Here is a 21,603-nt window from a genome sequence, read left to right as displayed (position 1 = left end):
ACACACACACACACACACACACACACACACCCAGACGGGCTCCTTGGGCTCCTCCCTGCTCCTCCATCCCTTATCCAGCTTTGGAGCCTGAGCCCCAGTCCACGCTTCTTGTTTGGGTGCAGCCCAGGAGACTGATAACAAATCTCTCTGGTACCGCAGCAGATGTTCATGTCAGCCCTGTTTGCCCCGTGACCCTCAAGGGTGCGGAGGCCGAGGGAGGTGGGCCTGGAGCGAGTTTGTGGTGAGCGGAGGTGCCTGTCACCCTGCTTTTCTGGCCTGAGGGAGCGAGGCATGCCTGGGCTGGGCAGGGCTGGGCAGGGCTGGGCAGGGCAGGGCAGACCGGCCTGACTGTCCACCCCCCTCCATTCTCTTGGCCAGCACCCGCTTGGCTGTGCTGAGCAGCAGCCTGACCCACTGGAAGAAGCTGCCGCCGCTGCCATCTCTCACCAGCCAGCCCCACCAAGTGCTGGCCAGCGAGCCCATCCCCTTCTCTGACCTGCAGCAGGTGAGCCGCCCCTGCCTACCCTTCCCTCACGGCCCAGGCTGTGGCAGAGGGTTCACCCTCTCCGTCTCAGAGGCGGTAGGGAAGTGGAGTTAGGGAGCTTGGTAGCTCGAGTGCCCCACTCACCCTCACCTCTCGTACTTTGTATCTTCTTCTTTCCACCTTTATTTTCTTCCTCCCCTTTGTTCTTTGCTGTCTTTCCCATCCCTGCCTTTCTCTTTGGCTCCCCGTCCCTCACCATCCCCTCCTCTCTTGCCACCCAATCCCCCTCCCCGGCTTTCCGGATCTCCCTTCTCACTGCCTCTCTCTGTTCCTCTCGTCCCTGGCCCCTCTGTCTCAGGTCTCCAGGATAGCTGCTTATGCCTACAGTGCACTTTCTCAGATCCGAGTGGACGCAAAAGAGGAGCTGGTTGTACAGTTTGGGATCCCATGAAGAGAGGGATCCTTGGACAGCTCTTCTCTTCACCCTGTCTCCACCCTGCCTCCCCTGGCCCCCAGCCTCACTGCGGCTCACACAGTACCCTAACCTGCTACTAATCACAGAGAAGAGTGTGGAGGAGAAGAGTGAGGCTGGAAGCCTCAGCAAGTGAGGACGGAGCAAGGGAGGGCAGAACCATTTGGGACTGGCGTTCATAGCCCTGGCCAGGGATGAGGTGGGGATCAAAAGGTTAGGGCCTAGTAGGTCTTCACCGTCACTGGGAAGGTGGAGGTACCACTGTGAGGGTGATCCCTGGGGGGCTTATCGGGGGCCCCTTCCCACCCTTTCTCTTGGCCTCACTCCTGTCCCCCTCTTCCTGACTTGGTGCTCACATGCACCTCACGAGGGTTTGTGACCAGGGTCTGGACGAGCTTGAATTTGAATGAATTGAGTTTGTATTTCTAGCACCCTGGGTTTTTACATGTTTGGGGTTTTGGGGTTTTGTTTTGGTTTGTCGCCCTCGATAAAGGAAGTGTATTCATCTGTGTGCTGGTTGCAGCCCCTCTGTCCTGCCCACCACCCTAGTACTACTTCTGGTCTGTGAGCAGCGAGATGGGGGAGGGGGAGGAGCACGTCTTCCAGGGGCACTGAGAGGAATCTAGAAGATAAGAGTTCAGGGTTCCCAGGTCTTAGCTGGAACTTGGCCTGGGCTAACCTCAGATTGGATAAGACTGTCCCTTCTCCGGTGATGGGAATACTGTCAAAGCTGAACAAACTTGAATCCGAGGCAGCTGTCACTGTTGGGGGCCCTGCCTCAGGTTCAGTGGAATTACCAACAAGCCCAGGGTTGGGGGGCGGGGGGAGGGTAAAGGCAGACCAAGGATACTTGATACGGAGCCAGCAAGCCACTGTTTTGAAGCAGAAGATTCTTTTTATCAAATGAAATCTCAAGCAGAACACCAGCATGTGAAACAGTGGAACTACTCTGATCTGATTGAAGTGGGGGGTTCAGAGATCACAGCCTATAAAATCTCTGAGGCATTTCCACAGAAACTTGGCGCTCTGTGAAGCAGCTCTGACCCCAGGATATCTGAATTGAAGAGTAAAAGAAAGGGGCCCAGAGAGATTAGGTAAGTTTCTCAAGGCCATACAGTAAACCAGGTCCCCTGCATCCCAGGCCAACAGGCCTTTCCCTCCACTGCCTCCCTCTTACCAGAGAAGTAAGACTGGAGCTACTGACAATTGCCTGAGTTGGAGGACATTTTTACAGGGCACAGATGACTTCACATCTGCTCAACTGCTCAAATCGTTTATTGTCAAACCAAACTGACCATCCTCGGCCTTTAGGACTGCTGGGGCCCTGGGAACCTCAGAGTGCATTCTGCTTGATCCGGACCTTCTTGGGCTTGATGTTCATGTGTTTCCACACTTCAGCTGTGGCACGGTCTGCCTTGGTGACCCCACTGAAGTCGAATGTGGTGATACGGGGTAGGGTGCACAGCACATATTGCCTGTAGGGAAGACTTGGGCTGGGGGCCAGCCCCCCACCAGAACCTCCTTCCCCCTCCACCAGTTGGTGCTCTCTCCCCTAACTGCAAGAATGGAGGGACTGAAGTATAATTTGGGGGAGACAGAGTTGCCCAATGGATAGTAAGACAGGAAAGATCTCCACTCCCTTCTCTGTCCCACCATGGCAGAACAATGGTATTGGATTTCTTCTCTCCCCACCTCCTTTTCCTCAGGGGAGCCCAGCTTCAGGGCCAGGGCACTTACCTATACCCCTTCTGTTCCTCTATGGGGTTCCCGTGGAGTGTGAGGCTCCGGAGCCGCGGGAGGACAGCCAACTTGTTCACCTCTCCCAGGCGCTGGATGCTGTTGCCGTGGAGATAGAGTACACTGAGGTTGAAGAAAGTTGTCAGGACCTGTTGGGGAAGGAAACCAAAAGCCAGGATGGACAGGGCCCTGGATCTGTGCTCAGGACTGACTTGGGGGCCAAGAAGGAAAAGTTTGGGAAACAACTTGCTTTCCAGTCTACGCCACCCCCCTGCAGCCATTCTGGATAACTCCGACCTACTTTTCATTTAACTCTGAAGGAGTACAGGGGTATCACGTGGTCATAGAGCTGTGATCTGAGGGGCGGGAGGTATGGGCCTGGGGCCTAGCACAGCCACTGACTTGCCAGGTGACTGGGCTCTCCTGCTTCCCTTGAGCCTCAGTTGCCTCTACACTGAAGATCTTTTTAGCTTTGGTGATCTAAGAATCTTTCATAACAAGGGATAGGGATAGAGAGCATCACGCTAGGTACAGAAGAGAAGTTTTCAAAATAGTAGTTAAATTGAGATCACTACAACCTGGGGAATAGTTTCCAACTCATGCTGTAGCTGCTTTTCCCCTCTGATAGCGATCCTGGACAAGAAAGGGTCAGTTGTGTTTTATTTCTTAAAACTTGAGTCTGAGTTCATGGAAAATAAGTGCTGTACTTTACCTACCTCTTCCACAGAAGAACTCAGCACAAGGCACAGTGGGTACCCGGTAACAAAAGCTTTATGTTCCTGCAGCCTGCTACGTGCCAGTTGGCTTTCATAATTCTCATTTAATCCTCATAAAATCTTTGTTTTGTGGGGGCACATGCTCCCCATTTTTCAGACAGGAGGGCTGAGATTTTGAAAGGTTGGGTATCTTGCTGAAGTCCCAAAGTAAGAGACAAATCTAGGATTTGAACCTACATCTGTCTGAGCCCACAGCCATGTACTTTGCACAGCACTGTGCTACCGCACTACTTCCTGGAGAATGTGTGGGAGGTAGAGAGGCTGGGGGCTGGACGAGGTGGTAGCAGGCCCACCCTGACTGGACACTCAGGGCTGGGGACTCACAGGGTCAATGGAAGTCAGGTCGTTGAAGGACAGGTCGATCCAGGCCAGGTTCTCTGGATGCTCCAGAAGCAGTGAAACCACATGGCTGAAGTCTCTCAGGTCATTGAGGACATTGTTGTTCAGCCACAGGGACTGGGTCAGTGACTTCCCTGACTTTGAGTGCCTTATTGGTCGTAGCCCTGTCCGTGGCTCCTCACTCGTCAGGTCTGTGGGGATAGAGTGAGACGTGGGCTATCATCTTTGCTTCTCTGTTTTAGGGCTGGGAAGGGACAGAGCTGGGAGGATTTACAGCCTAAGCTATAGCTGGAGGGCCTGCCAGGACCATAGCCTCATGCTTGAGTCTAGCATGGCTCTACCTGCTGTCAGTACAGGACCCCGTCCCACAGGCCTCAGGAGTCCAAGTAAACTTGGACTAAGGGTCAAAGACTTTCCATCCCAAATTCTTGGTTTGGGTCACATGGTCTCCTCATGTCTGTCATATCATTGGGTTTGGGGATGGGGGAGAGGCAAAATCACTCTCACTTTATGGAAACTAAGAACTAGAATAGTCAGGCTTGAACGAAGATGATTATAGCACAAAGTCTAGAATTATCCACTGGTAGGACCTATAGCATTCACTTCAGTACAACACCCTCTGACGTCCTCTCTCTTGCATTACTGCTGAGCAACTGTATATGTGCCAGATACCGGATGTATAGTGGTAAACAGAATGGCAGATGGTCTGTGCCAAGCTCTGGACGAGTAACAAGGCAGGGATGAAGCAGATGTTTGTGCCTTGGAGGAGCTCATATAGGCAGGATGAAAACAAGCTGGCAATGACAGCGATGGAATCATGCAGAAGGACTCCTAGCTCAGTCTGGGCACTCAGGGAACTCGAAACCTGAGCTGGAGCTCGGTGGATAAGGAGACCTTAACCAAGCAAAGGGTGGAAAGGGCAAGAGTGGCACCACACAAGTAGAGGCATAGAGGTGTGAAACGGCGTGTATGCATGCACTGCTCAAGGTGGGGGCAAGGAGGAAGAAGACAAGGAGCCTTGAATGCCAGGCAGAGTATTTTGGACTTTATTCTGTAGATGATGGGAAGCCACTGGAGGGTTTAAACAAAGGAGATGATCCAAATCTTTCACACTGCAGAAAGATCATTCTGAAGCTTTGGCGTGGAGATGGATTAAAGGGAGTGGGTGTGACTGGAAGACCAGTGTGGCTCTTTGAGTCATCCAAGCAAGAGATGAGAGGGAGAGAAAATCAGCATGACTTCAAGTGACTGGATGTAAGCGTAAAAGAATAATATAGGGTGGTGCCCAGTTTCTTGTCTAGGGGACTGATAAGGAATTAGAAAAAGACAAACCAGGGTTGGAAAGGTGAGTTCAGGCTTAGCCGTGGTGTGTGTCTGAGGTTCCTGTAACACAAAAAGGTGGAGAAGCCAGGCAGGCAGTTGGATACAGAGGCCTGAAGCTCAGGAGACGGATGAGAATCATTAGCATAGAAGGTGTACAAGTTAGAGAAGTAGAGGAGATTCTACATGGAGAGTGAGGGTAGAAAGGAGGGACAAGGAGGAAGGGGAGTCTAAATGAGTAATGAGGGAAGGACGGAGGGAGAACCACAAGAAGATAATTTTACAGATGCTCAGGGAGTCCATAGTTTATAGGAGTGAATTTCAGGGAGATAAGGACTGAAAAGTAATTTTGGCAACTCCAGCCCGTGGTGACCTTGGTGAAGGCTGTTTCAATGAAATGAGAAGGACCTGGGGACAGAAGCTAGATTGGACTAAGTTCAAGAGTGAAGGGAAGGTTAAGGAAATCTAAGCAGGTAGTGTAAACAACACCCTCAGAAAGTTTGGCCAAGGAGGAGAGAGAATAGGGAAAACAGGGATGTTCCAAACCATCTGTGTAGACCCCCACACACTTTTTGACAAATGAGGTAGAGAGGATGGGCCCTGCCCAGAGTCATAGTGGCAGAGCCAGAACCAGATACCCCCTATGGCTGAGGGAACTGTATTTTTCCTCTTGCCCCTAAGCCTCTCATTACTTGTCTAAAGCTGTCTCCGGGGAAGGAAGTATTTAGGATTTGTTGAAGCTGGCTAGCCGTCTTCACTCCCCTCAGCTCTTACTGGACACACTTCCTCCCTTCCACCTCCCCCTAGGGTTAACTTCCTCTCCTCGGCTGCAGGTCAGGCAGCATCCACCAGGTGGCTCTCCACCTTAGTGCTGGAGTGAGCAGGATCCCCAGTTGGGGCCTGAGCTGGGGGGGGGGGAGGTCACAGAAGGGCACTGAAGCAGAGTATCCTGCCCCCCCCACCTCAACATATCCTGAGAACCCCCAGTGAAATGACACAGCTGAAAAAAAGTTAGGGTTAAAATAAACCCACATATAGATTAGCATCCAGCCTGATGAGGCAGCAGCTTGGAGACTGCCACTAAGCATGGGCAGATCTCCAGCTCAGAAGCAGCCACTGGTAGAACTGTGTTGCCTAAAACTTGAGGCTCCCATCTGGGCTGCCGGTATCAAGAGTGGAATGGTGTATCCCATTGCTATAGGTTTCTGTTCCCTTCAGATTCCACCAGCGTACTGCATTGCTTAAGGATCTGTTGAAGCTGCCTTGTTCAGAGTAGGCCAAGGCAGGTCTGGAATATGGACCACAGATATCAGTGCCCAAAGAACTGGGGAGTGTTTAGCCCCAGGAAGACCTGGGAAACGTGATCCCATCTTCATATCTCTGAAGGGTTGCCACACAACTTTTCCATGTGTCCCTAGAGGGTGGGAGTTAGTTTGATAATAACTTCTTCACGTCATCCCTCACCCCATAATGGAAGGGGTTGGTAAGTGTGTCTTGCAGCAGACTCCCTTAACACTGTAGGTTCATGCGCAGAAGTTAGAGGACTATGGGTTGGATATGGTCTAAAGTCCTTGCCATTTCAGAATCTATAATCCATCTATTGGTTTACTTTAGCAAATAGTCTATCCAGTACCCCCAAACTCTTTCCACAAGCTCTGGGGAACCTGAGGGGACTGGCCTTTTGGGGCTTGGATATGCTTCTGTCCCTCTCTTTATGAGACACATAAAGAGGAGCATAATGCCTGGCATGTATGTATACACGTGCGCTCACTAAATAGTAGGTGCTCAGTAAATACTTAACCACTGAACGAAGGAGAGGGCATCTGTACAGACCATGGTTTGTGCTGTGGAGTCATCTGTGGTTGTAGTAGATTGTTTCTCCCCTCATTTTGAAGGTTCCAGAGAGTGCAAAGCTCTATTTCCCCGCTCAGAGTTGGGAATTCCCGGGTAGGCAGGAGCCATACTTCCCTCATCTGTCACCTCAGTTATCTTGTACAGAACCATTACAGCTAAAACCCTTGTGAAACACAGACTATATCAATCAGAAGTGATGCTGTGCACAGTCAAAAAAGATCACGGTAGGTGGGTGTATGCTCCTGAAAGAATATGAGTTACCACTGTGGCTGGCGCAAACCCAGTAGTATCCCCAACTCAAGCCAGGCCTAGTACCCCCTGGATAACTATTTGCCTTCTTCCTGAGCTTAAAAGTACCCACCAGTTGCCTATGAGAGAAAACCAAAGCCAGATACTGGGTCTAGGATATGTGGGTACCAGCATGTGTTCGGTGAGAGTAGATGTACAGTGTTTTATGAGAAGCCAGATAGCAAAAGCCAGGGACAGAACTTCCTTGGAAAGAAGCATATTACCCTGAGAATATGATACTAAGAGTCTCCCTCTGTCCCTTCCTGAAGAGTATGAGCCACCTATTTACAAAGACACTGAATAATAAAAATGGGAATGAGCATGGGTAGTGCTGGAACCTGCAATAATTATGGGTGATAATGGAATAAACTTGGATAGGGCTGGAATGAGTATAAGATATTTATCAATAAATATTTAAACTGGAAACATGCCCCTAATAATGAGACCCTGCATGTTTTACCAGTGATCAGAATAGGCTTGTGTCCTCAGAGGAGATAGGGTTCCGCTTATGTTTTCATTCATTTATTCCTCTCTTCAGGTAAAAACAGGAGAATAAAACCATTGGCAGATAAACTAGTTTCCCAATTTCCTTCGACCTGACTTTACTGCTGTAGCCTGGATTCTTCTGAAGATGATCAATTACCCCTTACACCCCTGCCACCTACTTACCCCTACTCCTCTCAAAAACAAGAAAAAAATCTGCAAGCACACAGGAAGACTCTCTTTAGGCTCTTAAGTAGAAGACTGCTCTCTCCCTAGGAACCATACCCAGCCTGTTGCCATGGTGAGTGGAGTGCTGTGCTCTGTGGGCTGACCTTGGATCACGTGGATGCTTCGGAAGGAGTAGTCAAGAGGGGGCTCTTGCACCGAAGTGTTCATATAGTCCTGTTTGTTCATAGCTCAGGCCATCATTTGTCAGGTGTAAGCAATGGCCCTGGGAGTCCGGGTTCAGCCTGGGGGCGATAGAGAAGGACTGGTGTTCCAGGTACAAGGGGTTTAGGCTTCCAGGTATCCCCAGAGCCCTGCACCCTTGCTTTCTACCCTCCACCACTCCAGGCTTGCCTGGCTGCATTTCTGTTTTAAGACAGTAATCACCATTCCTTGCATTTGTAGGGCACTTCCTACTTCTCAGAGCACCTTTACATCCCTTAGAGCTCATTGATAGTTGTAACACCCATTTCTACTTTCCACATAAAGAAACCGAGACCCCAGGGTAAAAGCACTTGCCCAGAGTTAAGCCAGTGAGTCAGTGTGGACTGCAATCCTAGACTCCCGAATCCTATTCTGAGGCCCTTTGTGCTACTCCACAGTAGTTACCATGGAGGCTGTCTTGGTACCTACACTCCAGTGACATCAACTGGGCTATTCTATTGCTTAACAAACCCCTGAGGGCCTTCATTGGATCTGGTGTCTGACAGCCCTTTGCCAGTCTGACCCAGCTGGGGCTTTGCTACCTTCTCTGCTCAGCTTGTCTCTCAGCCTCATTTCCTTTCCATCCAAAGACCCTACTTTCAGCCACATCCCGAATGTACTCCTACATATATAAGCACATACACATAAAACCAGAGTCTACCTCACTCACTCACCTGTCACCAGTGCCTGAAACGCCACCATTAGGGATTCATTCCTTTGGGTTCAGGGATTGTTCCCTGTTAAAATGGAAATACCCCTGAGAGGGGTAAACACAATGTTATCAGTCATTTACAATGTGGTGTGAATTGTCTTATCAGATCCTTTCCAATTTGTTAGCTCAAGTAAAGCAGAGATATTTTCTTTTTTTTTTTTTTTTAAAGATTTTATTTATTTATTTGCGAGAGAGAATGAGAGACAGAGAGCACGAGAGGGAGGAGGGTCAGAGGGAGAAGCAGACTCCCCGCTGAGCAGGGAGTCCGATGCGGGACTCGATCCCGGGACTCCAGGATCATGACCTGAGCCGAAGGCAGTCGCTTAACCGACTGAGCCACCCAGGCGCCCTAGCAGAGATATTTTCAAGAGACTGGGGAAAGCCATGAGAATACTACTCACCTGGGAAGAAGAAAGCTGAAAACACACTTTACCAAGGGGTTTTGTATGTGACAGATACAAACAAAAGACACATAGACTGACAAGGACATGTCCCAGTCAACCTCCCCTTCACTTCATCCCCTGCTGTCACCTCCTTTGCTTATTACACCTGCTTTCCAAAAGGATTTGAGGTAGTTTATATATATATATATATATATATATATATAATATATTATGTATATAACAACACTCATAAAACAGGATGATTTATAGAATGGAGTTGTCCAACTGAAATATAATGAACACTATAAATGCAAGCCACATAAGTAATTTTTTCACATATGTAATTTAAAATTTTCTAGTAGCCATAAAAGGAAAAGTCAAAAGAAACAGGTAAAGCTTAATATATTTTATTTAACCCAATATATCCAAAATAACATTCAACATATAATTGCTATTGATAATTGAGATATTTTATACATCCCAATTTGGACAAGCTACCTGTCAAGTGCTCAACAGCTACAAGTGTCTAGTGGCTACCAGACTCTGATGTAGGAAATGGAAACATGGAAGGGAAAGATCAGAAGCAGACTAAAGGAAGAGAAAGAGATGTACCATGGAATTAGGAACTGGCCTATGTTATCTCTGAAATTCCTGGCAGCCAAAGTAAAAAGGGAAACCTTAGGATATGCAGTTCTAGATTATATGCAGAAAATGAAATGCACACATTTTCTTAAAATGAATTTCTCTTAAAAACCAGGGACCTTGGGGCACCTGAGTGGCTCAGTCGTTGAGCATCGGCTCAGGTCATGATCCCAGGGTCCTGGGATTGAGCTCCGCATTGGGCTCCCTGCTCTGCGGGAGGCCTGCTTCTCCCTCTCCCACTCCCCCTGCTGTGTTCCCTCTCTCGCTGTATCTCTGTCAAATAAATAAATAAATAAATCTTTAAAAAACAAAAAACCAGGGACCTGACAGTTTATAATTCAGCTTAAGCTTAATACAGTTTGAGTAAATTCCTTTTTTGGTGTTTTAACGCGTAGAGGAATGGGAAGTGAATGTCTTCCTCTCAAAAAGCAGCAGTCTCAACTGAGCTTTGTGGAAGTGCCGCTTTGAGTCATTTCACAGTTGAATTCTCTGTCAGATCAAGACTGGCCTGGTGGGCACAGACTGTTGATTAGGGAGACCTGCATCTTTTAGGTCATCAAATATACAGACAGCCAAAAATAACACAGGCTTTTCTGGAAATAGAGGAACCTGGCTTGTGTTCTCACCTTGACAGAGAAGCCCATTCCACTAGAGCACCTAAAACAAGTTTGATGTCTTTGAGTGAGATTGGATACTTTTCTCAAAGTCCTGTGTTGGGACCCCAGAGTTCTGCACTGGACATGGATTTTAGCTTAAAATATTTAAGGGCAGAATTTTACCATTAGTTCCCTTGACCATCAGAGAACCTAACTCAGTGCAGTTCCTAAGAAATTCTGACTTTGTGTCATACACAAATGCATCATCCTGATGCATTTTTCTGGATGAGTTAGTATTAAAAATGGAGCCCCCAGTAGTTAGATAAATTTGCCAGTTGGAAACAGTTGTTATTCTTCTCCATTTAAATAGTAGCCCAGACTGTGAGCTAGCACTGTGTCTATTCATCATCTGACACAGAACCTGGCTTACAACAGGCACTCAAGAAATGTTTGTGGGAGGAATGAATGAGAAACTGCCAAATTCAAGGCTTTCTGTTTTACTAGTGTTGATCGTAAGCTGCTCTTTCTAACAATTGGCTCCCAGGTTCAGCTATTTCAGTCTACACCTCATTCACAGTAAGAAACTCAATTCAAATCTGCAAACATTTATGGAGTGCTCGCTGCCCTGTCCCTGACCAGAAGGAATGAAGCCTAGATAACAAATAATAGAACAACCCTGTCTGTCATGAGCACAGAAAAGCCTGCTAGGTTTCCACTGATTGTGGCAAACCAGCCTGCATCCAGTTCTAAGAAACAGCTGCCTACTTAGTGAATATTCTCATGTTTTAATACTCAGGCCTAGTGTACTCTCTTTGATGAAGCCTGTCTTTCCAGATAAAATTGGTCAATGTGTTCTGCGGTAGATTGATTCCCTTGATTATTCCTATTCCTGGTCTCCCTGGTATCTATCTCTTTTGCCCTATAACTCTGTAGTTCTCCACTCCAATGTTGGGCTCAGCCATGTGACTTGCTTTGGCCAATGGGATGTTGGTAAACATGAAGCAAACAGAAAGCTTAAAGAGCTTGCCATCTTGCTTTTTGCCTGTGCCAAGAGAAAATGGCTACCCTACAGGAGGGATGGGAGAAACATGTGCAGGCGAGATAGGTGCAGAGAGCTAGTGTTCCCAGCTGAGGCCATCCTAGACTAGCCAATAGCCAGCCTACACCAAGTCAAGTTCAGGATAGTCATAGATGCCTGCAGACCCATGAATGAGCCCAGGCAAGACCAGAAGAAACATATGGCTGACTTAGAGACTTGAAAGCAATAATAAATACTTATTATTTTAAGTCACTATGGTTTTGGATGGTTTGTTATACAGCAATAGCTAACTGATACATGCCCCTACTGTACTTTGAACAAAATTTTATCACAGACTGTTTCCTCATCTGTAAAATGGAGACATACCTATCTTGAGAGCTATTGTATATCCTGCAGCAGGTGCTAATATTAATACACTGAAGCAGCTGTATTCTCCATACTCATTTTTTTTTAAAGATTTATTTATTTGAGAGAGAGAGAGGGCATGCACACGTGAGTGGGGGGAGGGGCAGAGGGAGAGAATATCAAGGAAACTCCCCACTGAGTGGGGAGCCTGATGTGGGGTTCAGTCCCGTGACCCCGAGATCATGACTTGAGCTGAAATCAACAGTCAGACACTTAACCCACTGAATCACTCAGGCAACCCCCCACTTTTTTTAAAGTAGTCTCTATGCCCAGTGTGGGTCTTGAACTCATGACCCTGAGATTGAGAGCCGCACACTTTACTGACTGAGCCAGCCAGGTACCCCTGTACTCGTTTCTTTATAAACTTTCTATTCCTTCCCTGTAAGCTCAAGGCCAGGGACAGAAGTCAGACTTCTTTCTCTCTTCCCAAAGGCTTGATGAACAAATGGATAATGGACAAATGAAAGAAGAAATGAATAGTGTCTTCAGGTGTCACATGGTATACCTGGCTGCTGGGTAGAACTTACTTGAGGTTGCTTTGCTTACTTCAGTGGCTGCGTTTTTGGAGCCAGTCTTTCCCAGCTGCTGTTCTGCCTCATGACCAGTCAGATGCCAGTGCCTTCCTCATCTGTCCAGGCTGACTTGACAAATGACAAGTTTAGAGGCATACCTGTCTTGTTTTGGAGTTTTTCCTTTCCAAATTGGAAATACCTTTTATTTTATTTTATTTTTTAATTTTAAAAGTTAACATGATAGCTGAATAAAGTCAAACAACATAGAGAAGCACATCAAGTAGAAACTAAAAGTCTGGGGCACCTGGGTGACTCAGTTGTTAAGTGTCTGCTTTCGGTTCAGGTTGTGATCCCAGGGTCCTGGGTTCAAGCCCCGCATCGGGCTCCTGCTTGGCGGGAAGCCTGCTTCTCCCTCTCCCACTCCCCCTGCTTGTGTTCCCTCTTTCGCTGTGTCTCTCTCTGTCAAATAAATAAATAAAATCTTAAAAAAAAAAAAAAAGAAACTAAAAGTCTGAGTTTCCATCTCACCAAGAACAATCATGATTAATGTTTGGGAATATAACCTCTTAGAAGGGATATATACAAAATTGTGTATATTTTTAAATAAACACATACTATTTGTAAATGTATTTTTTAAATTCTACTTTATAACTGGGACAACTGACATAACATTGTGTAGATTTAGATGTACAACATATTGATGGGATACATTTATACTGAAATATGGTTGCCATTGTAGTGTTAGCTAACAATGTATTTTTTCTTTTTATATTGTAGATTCATCCTTTTCTAAAAATATTTTTTAAATTATTTATTTGACAGAGAGAGTGAGTGCGTGCGCATGAGTGGCGGGGGGGGGGGGTGGAGGGAGAGGGAGAAGCAGACTCCCCGCTGAGCAGGGAGCCAGATGCAGGGCTTGATTCTAGGACCCTGAGATCATGACCTGAGCCGAAGGCAGATGCTTAACTGACTGAGGCACCCAGGTGCCCCTAGACTCACCTTTTTAATAACTGCAGAGTACTGAATAGAATTTGTGTGTATCCTATTAATTTAGTTAATTTAACTTTAACCAATCCAAGTTGATGAAAATTTGTTTTCAGTTTTTGGAAATTACTAACAATTGGGATTTGATTTGTTGTTAGCCTATTTCTTCCCTCTCTCAGGTAAGTAGCAATATGATGGCATAGGAAGTTTTGAGGAATAATCAGATGAGATCTTATAGGAGACTGAATGGCCTGGCCTAGAGAGGGTTTCTGTTTATGGACTACAGGTGGAAGAAAAATCAAAGAATGTCATGAAAAGTCGGCCACATAATCTAGTGTGTTCTGGGAGGTTATATTCCCAGGTGCCACAGGGAAGCCCAAGATGCAGCCTAGCTGCTGTCCAAGTTTACTCCTTGGAACACGTCCTTAAGCTAGACATGCTGTAAACTCAAGTTAGTGACTTGGCTCGAAGTTGACAAACTGGGGTATGGTCCTAAGCTGTCACTGACTTGGTGTGTGACCTTGAGCAAGTCGCTGGTCCTCTTTGGGTTTCAGTTTTCCAATCTGTAAAATGGGGATAAATATCCTTGACTCACAAAACTCAAAAGAGACTGAATGTGAAGGTGCTCGGTAAGCTGCCAAACATAATCTGTCATGAGACTGTAAAAGGAATCAAAGTCTAACCACCGAGCTAGGAGAAGCCGACCATAGGGGGAGGTGTATGGAGAAGAGGTAAATTAGGGACAGGACCCCTAATGAGTGTGTGATGCTGCTGACTCTGAGAACGGGGCTGTACCCTGGGACCTTCCTGCATGTCAGGGAAGAGACAAGTCAAGCCCCATACATCTCCAGTATTAGGGCCGGTGATTTACTCTAATTCTACTCCCATGTCTTGAAGAGGTCTCAGTTCATCATCGAGGAAAAACCAACCCATTTTCTGAGTGTGTTTCAGATCTCCCACTGTCAGAGATTTGAGGTATCCGTATTAGGGGGTCCCGGGTTTGTGATAGGGGATGTTCTTAAGCACCCCCCAAATCCGTGTGGCTATGTATCTCGTCGCCCTTCCCTCCCCTCCCCCGGTCTATTCCGTACGGATGTTGTGTCTTGTTCATTGTGCAAGGGGATAATGGGTGTGTGCGGGAGGGTTTCTCAGGTCCCCGAAAAGGAAGTTCCTTAATCTCTCCATAGAGAGCGAACGGTCCCCTAGAACGAATTTCCTGTTTTCCCGCCCGACTCACCCGCAGTTGCTTTCCCTCCAGCCTCGGCGTCCCACTACCTCAGGCTTACTCAGTGCAACTCCATGGTAACTACCTACACCACCGCATCCCGGCCACAAACCTAAGTGCTGCCGCGATGCCTACTGGGAGTTGTAGTTCGCCAGGGGCGGTGCTCCAAAGCCGCGGGACGTGCTGGGATTTGTAGTTTTTTTGCTCTCAAGTCCAGGCCGGATTCCGGAAAGAGTGACACCCCTTCTCTCTTCCCAGTGGTCCTCACACTTCCTTTTCCCGGGTCCTCAAGCGTGCCCTTGCGTGAGACTCCAGCCGACCGGGGCCAATCAGAGGGTGGCGCGTGGGGGCGGGGCCATAGTTTAAACTAATTGTGCGCTCACCGCGCTGGCGCGAGCCCGCAACAAACACGATCCCGTGGAAGCGTGAGGCGGAGCGGGAGCGCGCGGCAGGTAACCGGCGCGGGCCCGCGGCTGGTGTTCGGTCTGGGCGCCCGCAGGGATGCCCGGGCCTAAAGGGGGTGCTGGAGAGGCGGGTGCGAGTGGAAGGCCTCCTTCATAACCTACTCTGACTGGGGAGAATCTATCGGGGGTAAGGTTTGTGAGGAGGGGGGCATGTCCGGGTGGGAGGAGGTGTCGGCGTGCCTAGGGGGAGGGTCTGTTTGGGGGCGTGTCTGTGGAATTCTGTCTGCGACCGGGTCGGGGGGGGGGGGGGGTGGGGGGCGGCTAGTGCGTGTTCCTGAAATGCTTGTGACCCAGAGGTCCCAGGGAAGTCTCCGCCTATTATTGTTAACAATAACAGTAGTAATACTAGTAGTAGACATTTTCCGAGCACCGGCTACGTTTCAGACATTGTGCCACACCCTTTATAGGGATCATTTTTTTAGTATTCCTAATTGTCCTATTATTCTTTATTACAGATGGGGAAACAGAGGTATTTTATAGTGTTTACTTGGTCAGGATTACATCGCTAGTGCGTGGTTGGCGTAAATAAGGAGTGGGGGGTAAGGGGCTGTGTGGGGGTGCGCGTTGTCTTGGACGAGTGACCTAATTTATTTTGAGCCTCATTTCCCAAACGTAAACAATGAACTTACCTGCCTTACCTACTTCTTGGGGTTATTCTGAGGGTCAGATCAGTTAAGTTGTTTCATGGAAGCATCTTGGAATGTACAAATATGCGACTGTAAGTTACTGTGTGAAGGTTGTGGGTGGGAAAGAGCGTAACTGGCTTGATGCTGCCTCCTGTGGACGTCCTCTCTTGCTTACGCCCCAGGGGAGTGCTTCTCATCTGGTATTGGAAGAGTGTCTGCATGTTTGCCCTTCTAGAACGAGACAGTGTCTTTTGTCCCCGTATCCTGATGCCTAGGCAGGTATGAGTGAAACATGTCATGGCTATTAATGCATACTTTGAAAGGAATGAGCTTTCGTGGACTGAAAGGAAATAGGAGCCTGGCTTTCCCATCTTCATTTAGTGGCTTTTGAACCTCTGTATTCTATCTTTTTGTCTGGAATGGCACTGCATTCTAAAAATGTCATATTTACTTGCTTTAATCCATGTTTCCCTCTCTCTGGTGTCTGTTGCCTGGTCCTGTATGTCCAAAGTTCTGGAATGTCAAGTGTGTTACTCTGTGGTGGACAGAAGCCTTGGATAAGGGAAATGGGGCTACCTTGTCGAGCTATTTACTGCTGTGAATATATGGGAACCCAGAAGGAACATTCAGACCAAGTAAGGTAGCTTTCCATCAGCAAGGATGAGTATATGTGTTCCCTCCCTCTCTGTTCCTGTATGGTTCTCCTTGTAGAGGAAGAAGCACATAATTCTCTGTAAAAGCTTCCAAAGTACTCTTTTCTTGGCCCAAGTTCAAGCAAATGGTGACTAATTGTAATGCCTGATTCTTAATCTAATGCCAAAGCTGTACTCCCCCAAAGCTAAAAGACCTTACCTGAAAGCTCATTTAAAAAACATTTCTATTTAGAATGTTCTTTTCTTTATTTATGGAATATGGGAGTGAGAAGAATGCCTTGAACTAGTACTTGAGTTCTAGAACTGTTAGGATGGGGGGAAAGCCCTGCCACAGGTGGCTAAACAGAGCGGATTGGGGAATGTTTTGACAGCTGTGTCTAATTGATAACACCCTATGGTCAGTAAGTATGTTGGGGGTCACTTATTTCAGCCTCTTACCCACTGTTATACTAAACATATCAAAAGGTGTTGTCCGAACTCAAAATGAGCACTTCCAACGATGAGACCACTCCCAAAGGCAGTCCATTTCAATATCGAGCAATTCTAAGTAATAATAATTATTATTGTAGTCTAACAGTATTATGTTTTGTGCTCTGTGATTAATTTCATTTTACCCTTATATGCTTGCTTTTTGTTTTTTCACCATTCTTGCATTTTATTCCTTTTGTGTTAAATAGATGAATATATCCTTCAGATGTTTTCTTCAGTGAGAGTCAGTTAGTGGTAAACACTCTGTGTGGAAACATCTTTATTTCCTCTTCAGTCTTGATAGTTTAGCTGGGTACTAAGCTTCCAGTTATTTTCTCTCAGCATTTTGAAAATGTTATTTTACTGAAATTCTGACTTTTTGTTGTTACTTTTGAGAACTGTGCTCACAATTTAACTATCATTTTATTGTAGGTGACCTGCATTTTTCTCTGGTTGTTTTAAAGATCTTACTGTTTGTGTTCTGCAGTTTCATTATATGGTGTAGATTTAATTGTATCCTATTGGGAGCTTATAGTGATTCCTCAATCTGAGATTTCATACCTTGCATAAATTTTGTAGAAAAATTTGCAGTCATTCTGTTTTTATTTTTATTTTTTTATTTTTTTTTTATTTTTTAAAGATTTTATTTATTTATTTGACAGAGACAGAGACAGCGAGAGCAGGAACACAAGCAGGGGGAGTGGGAGAGGAAGAAGCAGGCCTCCCGCCGAGCAGGGAGCCCGATGTGGGACTCGATCCCAGGACCCTGGGATCATGACCTGAGCCGAAGGCAGTCGCTTAACCAACTGAGCCACCCAGGCGCCCTCATTCTGTTTTTAAATAGTGCCTTTCCCAGATCCCATATTTTAACTTATGTTGGGCTTTTTTATTCTGTCCTCCACATCTCTTATCTTTCATAATTTCTGTCTCTTTCTGTGTTACCTCTGAGTAATTTCTTTAAATCTATCTCCTAGCATACTAATTGACTCTTCACCTAGAACTGATTTACTTTGTGTGTGTTGTGTATGTGTGTGTGTGTGTGTATTTGTTTAAGGGTGGGAGGGGCAGAGGGAGAGGGAGACAGAGAATCTTAAGCAGGCTCCACGGCCAGTGCAGAGCCTGATGAGAGAGGGATCTCATGACCCTGAGATCAAGACCTGAGCTGAGATCAAGAGTTGGTTGCTCAACTGACTGAGCCACTGAGGTGCCCTGAGTTCTTACCTTCATTAGCTAACTTTTTCATTTTTAGAAGTACTCTTTGGTTCATTTTTAAATCTGCCTCTTTGTTTTCTATGGTATCTTGTTGTTTTTTTTTTATAATTTTTTTTTTTTTAAGATTTATTTATTTATTTGAGAGAGCGAGAATGAGAGAGAGTACATGAGAGGGGGGAGGGTCAGAGGGAGAAGCAGGCTTCTCGCTGAGCAGCGAGCCCGATGCGGGACTCGATCCCGGGACTCCAGGATCATGACCTGAGCCGAAGGCAGTTGCTTAACCAACTGAGCCACCCAGGCGCCCACTATGGTATCTTGTTTTTGTCTCATGTTTTTTTTTTCTTTTTATTAACATATAATGTATTTGTTTCAGGGGTACAGGTCTGTGATTCATCAGTCTTACACAATTCCCAGCGCTCACCATAGCACATACTCTCCCCAATGTCCATCACCCAGCCACCCCATCCCTCCCACCCCCCTCCACTCCAGCATCCCTCAGTTTGTTTCCTGAGATTAAGAGTCTCTTATGGTTTATCTCCCTCTCTGATTTCATCTTGTTTCATTTTTCCCTCCCTTCCCCCTATGATCCTTTGTCTCATGTTTTCAATTCATATAATAATTTTAAATAAACTTGTAGTCTCTATCATGTTCAATTTTCTGAAGTTTTTAGGGGTATAATCCTGCCATTTGTTTTAACTGACTCTTGCCCATGGTGAATTTGTTTCCCCAAGTATGTAGTAGTTTTGGATTGTAAGCTCATATTCAAAGGAGCATCATCTGTGGTAGTCTTATGTAGCTTGGATTGAGGTCAGTTCCCTCAAGAGCAGTTTCTTTTTTTTTTTTTCCAGTGTTAAGTCAACTTTGCTTAGGCATAATTTATGTACAATAAACTCTATTTAAAGTGAAAAGTGTTTTGACAGATGTGTATACACCTATAAAAAGCTGCCACAAAGTATAGAGCAGTTCTATCATGCCCCAAAGTTTCTGCATGCTTCTTTACAGTCCATGTTTCCCTTCACCTTGGCTCAGGAACCTTTTTTTTTTTTTTGAGGTTTTATTTTTTTGAGAGAGAGAGAAGGAGTAGGGGGAGGGGCAGAGGGAGACTCCCTGCTGAGCAGGGAGCCCAACATGGGGCTCATCCTGGGACTTCCTGGAAGCCGAAGGCAGTTGCTTAACCAACTGAGCCCCCAAGTGCCCTGCTCAGGAACTGTTATAGATTAATTTGCATTTCCTAGAATTTCATGTAAGTTAAATCATGTAGTGTGTATTCTTGGGCCTAGTTTCTTTCACATAGCATAATGCATGTGAGATTTATCCCTTTAGTTGCATATATCAGTAATTTGTTGCTTTCTGTTGCTACATAGTATTCTGTTGTATGGTTATATCATGTAATTTTGTTTATTATTCACTGTTGATGGACTTTTGGTTTGTTTCCAGTTTTTGGCTATTGTGAATAAAATTGGCTATGAGCATTCATGTACAAATCTTTGAGCATTTGTGTATTTTTCTTTTCAGAGTGGAATGGCTGGGTTGTATGGCAGTTGTATATTTAACTTTTTAAGAAATTACCAGTTTTCCAAAGTGGTGGTACCATTTTAGTGGTATGTGAGAGCTCCATTTGCTTCATATTCTTTTTTTTTTAAGATTGTATCTAATTATATATTTATTTATTGAGAGAAATATATTTATATATTTATTATATATTTATTTATTGCGCATGCTCAAGTAGGGGGAGGGACAAGGAGAGAGGGAAAAAGAATCTCAGGCTGACTCTGCTGTGAGTGCAGGGCTCGATATCACCACCCTGAGATCATGACCTGAGCCGAAATCAAGAGTCAGATGCTTAACTGACTGAGCCACCAGGGGCCCCTTGCTGTATATTCTTACCAATACTTGGTATTGTCGGCCTTTTAATATTAGCCATTTTCCTGGAGGTATAGTAGTATCTCATCATGGTTTTAATGTGCATTTTCCTGATGACTGATGATGTTGAACGTCTTTTCACATATTTATTGGCCATTCATTATATCTCCTGAAGAACTTTGTAGTTGCTTCCATTGGGCACTCAAGGCTATTCCCAACCTGGGACCAAAATGTATGCAATTCATCTCTCCTCATAGATTTCCAGGCCATAAGCTTAGGTCACAAAACAACTATGGTTTTAAATTCCTAGGAGGGTTTTTCCTCCTACTTCACTGAGTGAGCAAGGTAAGCTTCCTTATTTCCCTGTGGACAGATTTTTTTTTCCTGGTGTGTCTTTTTATTGAATGCCTCAGCCTTTATACAAGGTTCTCAGTTGCTCTTTGTGGGCTCAAAATCTGTCTCCTGGACAATGAGGAGGTTATAAATTCTTTACACGGCTAGCCCAGCTATGCTGTCAGGTCACACTGTTCCTGGGATTTCCCTTACTTTCTCATGAGCTCAGTTTATCTATGTATCAGTTAGGATCCAATCAGGAAAGTAGAAACCACACATAGCTATTTTAAGAGTGAGCTCAGTAAATAGAATTAGTTTAAACCCTTGTGGGAGGGCTGAACAAGCAAAAAGGGAATCTTAAAGTACCTTTGATGTAATAACTGCATTAAACAGCTACCTCATCTAGGACTGAAAAACAAAGGGAGGACAGGTTGGCGTTATCAGAGCCTAGAAGTCTGAAGGGTTCTGGAGGAACTACACCCTGATTCTTGGAGGAGAGGGTGTTGCCTGGTGCTGCTGGTTTCTCAGGTGCTCACAGGAAGGGCTTGGAGGAGCCAGGTTTGGTTGAGCTCTGCCCAGCTGGTGCTGGTGCCTCTGAGGGGGTGCAGTGAGGCTGGTTCTGGGAGTTTAGAAAGAAGTGGGAAGGAACCCACTGCTGTTGTCAAGAAACAGCAAGCCATAGGAAGGAGGAAGTTCCATTTTCCCTTTAGCACCTCATATTGACAAGCCTAACTGGAAGCCAGCTGGCAAAGGTGAAATGGGGTTGGCGAAGTTCAAGCCCCAGTGTCACAGAGCAGAGTATAACAGGGTAGGTATGGAGCTGAGAGACAATAACTTAATTGGCGTAATCTAAAAGGACGTTTATTATATTTTCCCAAGCATTTCCAGGCGTATTTAGTAGGAAGGTTTTCAGGTTATCTGATTTATCATATCAACAGTCATAGCAATAGCTAACGTTCTTTTTTTTTTTTTTTTAAAGATTTTATTTATTTATTTGACAGAGAGAGAGATAGTGAGAGCAGGAACACAAGCAGGGGGAGTGGGAGAGGGAGAAGCAGGCTTCCCGCTGAGCAGTGAGCCCAATGCGGGGCTCGACCCCAGGACCCTGGGATCATGACCTGAGCCGAAGGCAGATGCTTAACAACTGAGCCACTCAAGTGCCCCCCACATTCCTTTTTTTTTTTTTTTTAAGATTTTATTTATTTTTGACAGAGAGAGTGTACAAGCAGGGGAAGCAGCAGGCAGAAAGGGAGAAGCAGGCTCCCCGCTCAGCATGGAGCCCTATGGCCTCCCACATTCTTAAT

General features: G+C 46.1%; 2 protein-coding genes across 3 annotated transcripts in view; one reads left to right on the top strand and one right to left on the bottom strand.

The window, feature by feature from the left end:
- The window catches only part of LAMTOR1 (late endosomal/lysosomal adaptor, MAPK and MTOR activator 1), a 5,637-nt gene extending 4,176 nt beyond the window's left edge, over nt 1-1,461 (top strand). The window contains exons 3-4 of the mRNA XM_044919770.1: nt 334-505; nt 843-1,461. Of these exons, the coding sequence (XP_044775705.1) occupies nt 334-505; nt 843-935 (265 nt within the window). The 3' untranslated portion in view covers nt 936-1,461. The remainder of the gene's footprint in view (nt 1-333; nt 506-842) is intronic.
- Nucleotides 1,462-2,289: 828 nt separating this feature from the next.
- Nucleotides 2,290-14,714, bottom strand: LRRC51 (leucine rich repeat containing 51). Of its 2 annotated transcripts, XM_044919629.1 has the most exons (5): nt 14,693-14,714; nt 8,857-8,939; nt 3,794-3,999; nt 2,694-2,842; nt 2,290-2,431 (listed from the first exon to the last, which is right to left on the bottom strand). In XM_044919629.1, exons 2-5 carry the CDS (start codon nt 8,882-8,884, stop codon nt 2,290-2,292), a joined length of 525 nt encoding a protein of 174 aa, XP_044775564.1. In that variant the 5' UTR covers nt 8,885-8,939; nt 14,693-14,714. The 2 variants fall into 2 exon arrangements, with proteins under 2 accessions (XP_044775564.1, XP_044775563.1); XM_044919628.1 differs by lacking the exons at nt 8,857-8,939; nt 14,693-14,714 and adding an exon at nt 8,086-8,167.
- Between the last annotated feature and the right edge of the window lie 6,889 nt (nt 14,715-21,603).

The sequence above is a fragment of the Neomonachus schauinslandi genome, chromosome 11 (assembly GCF_002201575.2).
Source record: "Neomonachus schauinslandi chromosome 11, ASM220157v2, whole genome shotgun sequence".
Taxonomy (NCBI): domain Eukaryota; kingdom Metazoa; phylum Chordata; class Mammalia; order Carnivora; family Phocidae; genus Neomonachus; species Neomonachus schauinslandi.
The sequence above is the reverse complement of the archived record's forward strand: the minus strand, read 5'-3'. Positions and strand labels throughout refer to the sequence as shown.